The sequence below is a fragment of the Bombus vosnesenskii genome, unplaced genomic scaffold (assembly GCF_011952255.1).
Source record: "Bombus vosnesenskii isolate JDL3184/JDL3185 unplaced genomic scaffold, Bvos_JDL3184-5_v1.1 scf7180000013271, whole genome shotgun sequence".
Lineage (NCBI taxonomy): Eukaryota > Metazoa > Arthropoda > Insecta > Hymenoptera > Apidae > Bombus > Bombus vosnesenskii.
In genome coordinates, this window is record NW_022882929.1 from 35,706 (window position 1) to 47,107 (window position 11,402).

General features: G+C 41.1%; 1 protein-coding gene across 1 annotated transcript; it reads left to right on the forward strand.

Moving 5' to 3' along the window:
• Positions 1–9,723: 9,723 nt before the first annotated feature.
• On the forward strand, positions 9,724–11,198 carry LOC117231136 (protein twist-like). Its single transcript, XM_033489251.1, has one exon. It carries the CDS (start codon positions 9,900–9,902, stop codon positions 10,884–10,886), a length of 987 nt encoding a protein of 328 aa, XP_033345142.1. The 5' UTR covers positions 9,724–9,899; the 3' UTR covers positions 10,887–11,198.
• Positions 11,199–11,402: the final 204 nt, after the last annotated feature.

Here is an 11,402-nt window from a genome sequence, read left to right on the forward strand (position 1 = left end):
ATCGGTAAAAGATACTCAAACGTTTCAACTTTTTCTCATATTCTCATAGTCCAACTTCCTTCTCAGTCTGTTCGTTGAAATGTCAAGGCAGAAGGTTGCACGACCCCGGAGACTATGTTACAAATTGAGATCAACTTTTACGAGTCTTCTGGTTCCTAATTTTCCTAAAGACAAAAAGAAAGAAAGAAACACGAATTCTGTACGCGGGTCTCGTTCTATGAACCGACCCTCCTGGCCACAGATCAGAAGGAAAAGAAACAAAGAAGGCGTTAAAATGGTTCATTTGCGATGTCAGATATAGTGCGAGCTAATCAGATGTAGATTCGAGCGTAGCCAACGCCCACGCTTGTCTACTTTTCCTAGGATTAACGATCCGTTAGTGAAAAAAGGGCAGAAATTGGCAGGACTGGAATCGTTTTACGCCAAAGGCACAGCCTCGGGAAGGCTCGAAAACGCCGCGGCCAAACCTGTAATTAGGACACCTCGGTGTGATTCTAATTAGGGGCCCCGGTTTCCCATAAATCTCTGCCTGTTACAGGGGTCATGTTTGAATGAACCCCGAGGAATCGGCATCTTAAATCATCTGGAAAATCGAGCCCTCGTTGGCTAACAGAATCGAGATGAGTAAACGCTTGAGTTCGTTAAATCTGTTTGTAGCGTCTATTTACTGATTGTCGTCTAACGAAGGGAACGGCGTTAATTTGTTGAGTTCACGTTGATATACGTTTCGTATAGGGCGTTTACTATACGATCAAGTTTTCGTTTTCTCGCTTATTTATTTGCATTTGTTTACTCGTGTCATCGTCTATTCGACGAATGGATATTGTTGAAAATGCTGGCGTCTTGCAGCGATGCAAGCGTTAGATACATCCGACAGTAGCAAGTCGTTCCGATATTATTTTCGAGCACATTGGTATCTCAGAATGGAGAAAAAAGACGACAACTTTTCGGTTTGTTTTCTTGGCGATTTTTTTCAAAGTAGAGCGAGAACGAAACGTTCCCGTTGTTTTCACATTTAATTTGGGAACACGCTGTATAACATGTAATTATTATTTAATAGAATGAGTATTTTTCTAAATTATCGTCGTTGAAAGTGCCACCTATTGCAAGTTTTTTTTTTATTTAATATTTCACAATTTTCAATTTGTCCAATTTGGTAGAATTTTTTAGCTGTTTGATTATCACGCGGGTGGCTACACCCAGCGGGGTACCAGCCTATTACAAGTGACGATAAATTTTAACATTAAATTATGAAATGTACAACGGTGATTGTATTTGTTTGTCCGAAAAGCTCCTTTCGTTTTATAAGAAAATAATACACTTTTGTTTTATATCAGTTTATTGAATTACGCACGAACATAATAATAGAAATATAACAAAATGGATCATAACTAATTCAATAAAATAATACAAAACAGAAATTGTTGTTCATCTATTATCACCTTATGAAACGAAAGGAGCTTTTCGGACAACCTAATGTATTTTGATACACGTGACTTCGGCAATTGGTACAACGTGAATTATGTTGCCGATAACGTTATCATTATCTTACGTTACTTATCGTTGCTCCATGAATTAAATTTACTTGATCTTCGATTCGACGGAATCCACGAGCATTTAGAAACGTTTCGACTTGGTCTTTAATTCTTTACGGACGCAGTAGCTACGTTGAAGAGTCATTACTCGGCTTAAGATTTGTTTGTTCCAAGAAATCGCTGAACCAACAACCGACGACCATGTGAATTCGATTAACCGATTTCACGACCGCGCTAACCAACCGTGTACCTACTTAAGTACTCGTTTACGCGTGTCTTTGTAACCCGTGTACACGTGTCTTCGATAGCTGAATCCACGTATCACGTGCCACGTGCATTTCAAAATCGCGATCTCTCGCGTTGATCCGTTCGTGCAACTTGCAACCAACTGAAAAGTACCTTACACTGGCGTATATCAGTGCGGTATATGCATCGGTCGAACACGAATCATTATGTTGTAAATCATCGGCACGGTGGACCGAACTGTAACTGTGCCGCGGTCAACTAATAATCAATTTATGCCCTTCATCGGCCGCAATAAATTTATTATTGCTCACCGGCGTGTTATCCGTCCCCTGGCCGACAGATCGTTCGTTCCTCCGCCGCTATTATAGATCGATGCTGCAAAGAACGTGCGTGCAAGCGTGACAAACCGCCACAGCCAACAGGATTGGATCATACGTATGGCGAGTTGATTGCATTTGCATACATGTATTACCCAAGCAATCGGAAAAATAGAGTTTCTTTTGGGTAATACACGGCTTCCTGTATCTCTCGCGGTGCTCTGCCGTCAGACACGCGGCTATAACTTATAACGTAGCGGACGCGGGGATTTATTCCCGCGTTTTTATTTTCATCTCGGTTACCTGCTCGTGATCGAAGACTGGATGTGCAGCATGGACGTCATAAATCATTGGCTCGCGTGATTTCAGGCTGAAACGGTGCGCGTCGATTGATTAAATAAAATAAAATTAGCGGGAAAGCGGCATGGAATATTAACAATTTGTCGAGTACGATGTTGCATCGCGTTATAATTACGCGCAATGGATAAGTTTGGAAATGGTAGGCGCGTGTGGCTGATGTTACGCGTTTGGAAAATATCGGTTTTCGATAAAATTGAGGGGACGATGGTTTTGAATGGTAGAGCGCTCGAGTAGAGAGAGAATTAACAATATTAATATTAATATTAGGTTGGATAAAGTTTTGGGCAGTTGCAAATAATAATGTGCGGTTCGCGTAGGTGGGTACTGGTAGAGTTTTCCATGCGATAAGAATGGGGAAATTCGAAATTTAAAATTCTTTATGGCTATATAGAATCTTAAAATTTGGAAACAATGTATTATTATTTATAAAGTATCTTTGGAAAAGTGGGATAAAATAGAAATCATCGTAGGCAGCAAGTAGCCCATAAAATGAATATAAATTTCGTATATTCTACAATTATTTCTCCACTGAAACACATTAGTTTTAAAACGATACGATAATAGTTCGTACAAAATTCAGATAATGAAAATTAGATTAATACGAATTGATATCGATACGAAAGCAGTTGCCATTCGCGTTACTAGCAAACAGAACTGACAATAAATAGACAAAATGCAATTAATCGGTAGAAGTGATAACTTTACTCGTCATGCAACAAGTGTACAAATTAAAAATAGATATTTTTTCCCAGAAATAAAACAATTTAAATCGCCATGAGATATGAACATGTCACAAGGTTATTGCATATACAGGGTGCGTATACAAGGTGATTAATAAATGAATAAAATTTTTCCATTTAAGGTTTACGTTTCGAGAAAATCGAGCTTGGAAATGTATCAAGTATACTTGAACGTGACTGATTCTGGATTGGACAGTACTAAATAATCGACAGGAGATCGTTCTACGTATGAAGATAAGAAAACGTGGAATAAAATTTTCCCATTCGGGAATTTCATTTTCAAAGAAATAAAGTTCGAGCAGATTTAGTTAAAAATCAACCGAGTACAAGCGTATGATAAATTTGAAAATTGGTTTTTTCGGAAATTGGCCATATTCCAATATACTTGACAAATCTTCGAATTCGATTTTCTCGCGAACTAAGCCTTAAATAAAAAAAAAATTGTACTCCAGATTATCTTCCTATTTTCCCATAGGGAATCACCTGGTGCCCGCTTGTACATGCCATTCGGCCGCACTCTGTATGTAATAATTAGCCAGATTTTCGATACACCCGATATATGTATGTATATATGGAAGACGAAAGATTTCTTTGCATAGAGAAGAAGCAACATAATGGTCCTTCAGAGAATACCGGGTTCGATAGATCGATCGATGGTCACGCTCGAAGACGGGATAGTGGCTGGTGAGGTTCATTTGACGCAAATTACTCGTATTCATTATGATTGACCAATTTTGTGTAGCGTAATAGCGACAAGTCTCGGCGAAATAATGTCTCGGTCATGAAACTGCTATCTCGATGCTTAAACTTATCGCTCGATTGTAGGACATGATTCGCTATTGAAAAATCGGAATCAATGCACAGAGAGGACGAGGAAGAGATAGGCTGCGACGATACTCGCTGTGTATCATTCATCGCCTCGCTTCTTCCTGCTACAGCGTATAAACAAGAGGTGGTAATGGCTTGTCGTTATTCGCGATCCAACCGGATTTTTAAGAACACGATATTTCACTAGCAATGTGAAAGGATCTCGAGAGGTTCGTAAGTCGATCTGAATGGAAAATACTATATTACATACGAACAAATTGTCGAAAATATCGTAGCATCGTGGACGAGGGGCCTGGGGGGTGTCGGGTGAGTTATAAACAAGCAGTTGTGGAACATGTGCGTGGCGGGGCTAAGACAAAAGACAAGGGATTGCTAAGGGACGATAAACGAATTAACAGTTTTGCGAATTATGGGAGAGCGTTGGATCCGTGGTGACGAGAGTTGCAAATTAGCTATCTAATTGTCTTAATTATAATACGTTACTGTGATTAGTTCACGTTGAACAACCATCGTTTCCTGTTTAACCAACATCTGTTTAATCCATTTATTGTAACTAAACTAATTGCAGTAAAGATCCTACGATATTTATACAGCTGTAACGATTTCAAGCTTCGTTGTTATCGGCATAAAATTGCACGTTTAACAGAAAACTGTAAGAAACGAAAGTGAATTAGAAAGTTTGTCGTGAAATATCATTTCCAATATTAGCTTCGATCGAGTATCGCGAAACGATGGAATAGAAAAAAAATGGCATAAACGATTGAAATAATTCGAGAAAATGAAACGAAAATGAACGACCACGCCGTACGTTCCAAACGATCTCAAGACGATTCTAAGCGAGAAGGAAGAAATGAAACGACTCTTACAGTTTCTAAAAGACGCGAAGCTTTCCCACTTGAGCGAAGTAACGGCATTCGCTACAACTGACACGTGTCACAAGTATAGAAATATGCTCGCCAATGCGATGTAGATATTGCACGTATTTATCACCAAACAATAACGTACACCAGTGTAATAAAAAATTGTACAAGTCTATGACATACAATAATTGTATAACTGTAGTCGCTAACAGCTCTCAGAGGTGGATGCGAGTCTAAATAAATGAATTAAAAAAAATAACAATTGGAGAATATTTGAAACAAAGTCGTAGTACCTGTTCGCATTGTTCAAACCCGCCCTAACAAGATGATTCTTTTTTTTTATTACGAATATTTTAGAACGATTATAGTAGGATAAATTTCATACACTCGACAATCTCCAACTCAATAACGCGAATGTCTCAGGCATAATATAATATTGTACAAAGAAAACCTATTGCAAATATAACATAAAAAACGTTATCACTGGTGGGGGGGGGGGGTGATGTAGCGGCACATGAGTTAGAGGACAATTCAAATCATGTTGTTATTTGCCTCGGAGTATCAAGATATAAAAAAAGATATAAAAAAAGGTCAAAACAATCTCGTCGCTACGTGCAACTGTCGAACAAAGACGAATTTGGATTTCCCCCCTCCCCCACCACAGGGATGAGTAGTATCATGGACGAGGGACCTGGGGGGTGTTGTGCGGATTATAAACAAGCGGTTGCTGAGCGTGTACGTAGCGAGGCTAAGACAAAAGACAAGGGGTTGCTAGGGGACAATAAACGAATTAACAGCACTACGAGTTCAGATGTCAGAGAGTGCGGATTGCGTTGATTAGTGTTGTCAATTAATTACTTATTTGTGTTAATTATTATACGTTTGCTGCGATTAGTTCATGTTTGACGAACATTGTTTTCTGTTCAATTAACACCTGTTCAATCACATGGACGAGCCCCCAAATTGTAGTATGGTAACTACTATACTTAGTTTATTAATGATAAATAGATTAAACAGGTGTTAATTGAACAGAAAATGATGTTCGTTAAACATGAACTAATCGCAGCAAACGTATAATAATTAACACGACTAAGTAATTAATCAGCGACTCTCATCGACGCAATCCGCACTCTCTGACATCTCAACTCGTACTGCTGTTAATTCGTTTATTGTCCTCTAACAACCCCCGGTCTTTTGTCTTAGCCTCGCTACGTACACGCTCAGCAACCGCTTGTTTATAATCCGCACAACACCCCCCAGGCCCCTCGTCCATGATACTACGTTATGAAACAGGATATTGTATAAGTATTTGCAAAAAAAAAAAACATTTGACGTGAAAACTGAGGAGTAATGATCGATATAAAGCGGTGTAATGACATAACGGTCTAGAAATAAGCAAATAAAGCAAAATTCGAGAAATATGGATTTTATGGATTCGAAAGGTACGCGGATATGTAATTCGTAAGTCGGACGCTACTATAGCGTTTAAAAGCGGTAATCTAAATACTTATTTGGCAAATTAACATATTAGAATAATTACATTGCTCGTCTGTAATTTAATATCGTAGGACAAAGAAAACTTAGCTACGGTAAAATCATAAGCAAAATTCCACTTATTGATATAGCGATGTTTGAATGCTCGTGTACAAACGTATATATACAGTTATGTACATGCTCAGCAACCGTTTGTTTATAATCCGCACAACACCCCCCAGACCCCTCATCCGTACTATATGCTTTAAGACTGTTAAGAAACATGACACGAACGACGCTACCCTTTTGTGCACGTTGCTCTCTCTTTGTGGGTCGGGCACGAAGGGTCGGCTCATTTGTTGGGTATTAGCAGAGGATAATGAGCTTCTTGAGGCTGCCGCCTTTTGCAAACAGCCAAGTGACTTCGAGTTTCCGAAAAAGAGGAGGGAAATAAATGAGGTACGCCCATACAACCCTGAACTGGAATTTCCCTGGGAACGAGAATTTCGAAAATCACTGGTTTGCGGCTGCTGCCGGCCCAAAGTTAATCGATTTTGCCTCATTCGGCTCGTTACGTCGCGTGAAAAAATTGCCACGTCGATTATTATATTTTTGCCCGTTGATACGAAACTGTGTTTGATCTCTTTCAACAAAATCACTTTCCTAACGAAAGGGTCCGAGAAGAAGGAGCTTATTCCGCGAACCTCGAACGTTATAACGCGAATGAATTTTATGTAATTGTTTGTTCTTCGTTCAAGTTAAAAAGAATATTTTTATTTGTCGTATCCTTCGTTTTGTTTTATGTTATGATACGGAACGAAATAAACGATTTTGTCAATTTTTATTTTAATATTACGACAAATGTAAAAACGAGGTTGATTTTATAATTATGCACGGAACTGTACGTTAGTCGTTGAATGGAATTCTGTGTCGTTAGTAGTTTGGTAGCTGAAACAAACGTCTCGCTTTACGTTCTAGTTTCCCAGTTTTGTCCATAAAAATATGGATCTCTGTGTACGTCCGAAGCCTAAATACTAAATTACGCGTAATATTAAGTAAACCAATTCCAATGGAACAATGTAATTTGTTTAACACTGTTATCCTAAATGTTTCTGCAATATACCAACAGGAGATCGTTTATATAACATCTATTAAATCGAAAATGTTCATAAAGTGTCGTGAGTCTAAGTGGTATGGCAAACTCGAGGACCAACATAGCTATTTACGTTGGTAAAAATATTCGCGTACAATAAGATTCGTCAATAAAGGCGTTTTCGCGTGAATTTGTCACGTCTGTAGCGTGAAACGTAGAATTCACATGTTTCGCAATATGTGAACTTGAAATATCGAAAACTGATTTTCCTTGTTCGTAGTATTCTTATGCAATAGTCTTTGCCACTGTTACGCCAGTTCTGCTATTTGTACAACGTATAAACGTATTTTCGAAGACGTTAGAACAATAAACCAGTTTTACAGAAATATTTTCAACGACTTAGGTTGATCGTAAAACTCGTACTAAAGAACTTTTACAAACCAAAGAGGAGAGACATTAAAGGTAGCAGTATTAAAGGTAGTTTCCCATAGATTTTTATAACTATTTCGTATTATATTTTATAGTCGTGTTGACTTAGTATTATCTTTTTATGCATTTAAATCTTCCATTATTTTCCTATCTTTTTTACACTTATGCTGCAAGTAAATTCATCGTATATCCTTCTATGAACAGTTTGAAAAACAATTTACGTTATAATTTAAATATTGTTCGCGCACATGATTCATCACGATGAATAAAGATTTTTTTAACGTAAGTACGTAATACTTGACGTAAATTATCGATACACACGGTACACTGTATAAAGTAGCTGGAATACATACATTAAAGGAAGAGATACGATCTCTGATAAAAAGCGGAGATTTAGAAGGACAAAAAAAAAAGCAAACCTCTCGAAGAATCTGCACCATCTACACGGTATGGACGTGCACCGCGTGCAACCCTCGTAAACCAGTCAAATTTGTCCACACTTTCCAGCCCCTCTGTATTTAAAGTGCCATAAAGTACGACGGCGACGAAGAGGAAAAAGAGGACGAGAAAGAAGTTGCCAACGAGTCGCATAATTACTTTGGCCCTCGTTTACAGGTTGCAAAGTATCTGCGTGAAGGACAATGATTTAACGTCCAATTTATATTCTTGGGAAGCCACTGTTTCGTGCGTTCTTTTCGCCATTATTCTGTTCACTGATAAATTGCTTAAAGTAAACAAACGTGTATATTTTTCATCGTATTATCATCCTTTTGATTTCCAATGCTATTTTCTTTGATTAATAATTTTTATCCGGAGCGTTTGAAATCTCAGGCGAGATTTACTTCAGCCGTATAAATGTCCAAAATATTTGTGTACATGCAAAGAATAATATCGTATCACGAAAACTTTATTACTTAATTTTTGAAAGACAGAATCAGAAATAGACGATATGTATTAATTATAGCCTGTGGTTCGTTTGCACGGTTATTGACGGGTCAAAGGCCATATTTCGCGTCGTCGATAAAGGCAAGAACTAGCAATCGAATGACAACTGCAACGAGAAGGGACAGCATAAACAGCTGTACATTTCAAAGAGAATTAAAACAAAAAAATCTTCGCAATCGTCGTTTTTCTACGCAGTTTAATCTACGAAATTGATCGGCGTTGCTTCTGAAGTACTCGAATCCTTGCACGTTTTTCAAACAGACATTTTGGAACGATTTACAACAACAGCGATCGTATGGCAACTCCGGCCGAAATCCCCTTTGCGCGAGGGTCACGAGATGGAAGCGCGTCCGCAACGAAAAGTCGAAGGGAGAGAGGAGGGGAAAAAAAAGAAAAATCGAACAGCGGCTAGTTGCCGTGTCTCAAATGTCAAGAACGCGGCGCCTCGTCCCATGACCGTGCGTGCCACTTGATAGAGCGCCTTTCTTTCGCGTCGATCGTCTTTTGACTCTACCTTCCAGAGCCCCCAGCGAAGAAGGACGAAGGAAGACGAGGGGCGTGTCCGGTCGTGCGGCTTCTACAAAGAGATGCCCACTTCCCTGTAGACCCCTTCCACTCCTCCTGGATCCCTTCCACGTGGGCCCCAGTAGTCCTCCATCCCCACCATCGAGCCCTAAGAAAACTGGGCAGCATGGTCCAGACCACGAGATCGCCAGGTAAAGTCAGTTTACGCAACGCTTCCGTACGCGAAGCATACACGGTCATCCAAAGGATCCAGTGAGTCCATTCGATTCTTCCGATCAGTTTCACGCATCGATCAAACATGATGTATCGCGACAGGATCAACCAATTGGTAGTTTGATCGTACGTTCTGTCCTCTGGAGGGGGCCGAATGTTTCCATCGCGAGAACGTCGACTTCGTCAATTCGTTCGTTTCACCAGACAAGATGACAGTTGCCTGAGGAGATCGTTCCTTCGAACAGTTCTAGTGTATCATGTTCTAAATACCACGTTACACGTCGTCGAGTATCGTTAGTTCGAGTAAACCGAAGAGACACAGACGTTCCGTGAGAATGACCGCTTACACAAGTTTCCAACAGTACGATCTGTTAGACTCCGAGGGTTACGGGTCGGCGAGTAGCCCAGAGTCGAATCCTCGTAGCTGGATTCATCAGGAGATCTATCCTCAACCGCCGAGATCCAGGGGTAGCAGCTGTGGTAGCGTGAGCTCGTTGGATTGTCAAAATCGCGAGTATCAAGAGATCGGTGCAGCGAATGGCAGCTTTCACGTGACCGCGACTGGCTTCAACTTCACCGAGTTCTACGAGGGTTACTACCAGGAAGGTTGCCGAAACGAGCACCAAATCGGCCATTCGAATAACATGAGGACGGCGAAGGAGCCGGCCAGGCCGGCGTTCAGAATGAACGAGTGCGCGGAGAACGTTTACGACGGTGTATCGAACCGGGCCGAATTCACCGGTGAGAATGCTACGGCCAAACAAAGCGCCGACACCCCGCCAAAAATGGAGCACCACACGAGCAATATCTTTAGCAACGGCAGGTGCGAGTTCGGCCAGAATCAGGAGAGTTTCTTCGCCGCGAAGAGTTATGGTATCCCGAAAGGTGATGGTTTTTTGCCTAGAAATAACGGCAATCCTTATGGGCAGAGGGGCGACATTCTTTATTTGGGTGCCACGTACAGCGTGCAGAGAAACGAAAACTACGTTCAGAGCCAGCAAGGCGGCAAATGCGAGCCGTCCAGGTACCACCAAAAAAACGACGCTCTCCACGTCTCGCCGATGGAGTACCCCGGCCAAAAGGCGAAGGAGAGCATGCAGAAGATCAAAAACGGCACGCCGGGTATCGAGGTGTTGAGAAAGAGACGGCTAGCGGCGAACGCGCGCGAAAGAAGAAGGATGAACAGTTTGAACGATGCTTTCGATAGGCTACGGGACGTCGTGCCTAGCCTCGGCAATGACAGAAAGCTCAGCAAATTCGAGACTCTACAAATGGCGCAAACGTATATCGCGGCGTTGTACGAGCTGTTGCAAAGGGAGTGAAAACTCTTGCGACGAAAAGCTCCAGATAGCCTTCGAAGGACCTACTTTCTTTGAAAGAAGGAAGAGAACGACGAGAGGCAAAGGCGAGGAGCGTCCCTATCCGGTCGGAAGAGAAGAGTCGAGCGCGTAAAAAGGCTCGAAGCTAAAGTACTGCATCAATTTCGAGCAAATTCGTTGACGGAGGGACGCGGATGGCCAAAACAGGCGTCTCAAACTCTCCGGTTCTTGCAACCGGAGCATGGTTTTTCGCATCACCGTGAAATCTTTCGTCACCTGCGAGAACGAGGGGAACTGTAGCTACGTAGTCGCTCATCGACGACGACAGAAATGGTCTCGAAACGATGTTCGAGCGAACGTCCAGCTGGAAGAACGCCAGGACGAATGGGATCGAGCTGAATATCGTGGAAGCTTCGTTGCACGGTCCACGATGTCAATCGGCGCGTAAAGGTAAAAATGGTACGTAACAAAAATCACGAAGCGTCGTTATCAGCGCAGATATTAACGATTACAGACTAA

Bases quoted from the DNA above. Each gene is read 5' to 3' on its own strand.
- LOC117231136 (XM_033489251.1), top strand. From the start codon at position 9,900: ATGACCGCTTACACAAGTTTCCAACAGTACGATCTGTTAGACTCCGAG.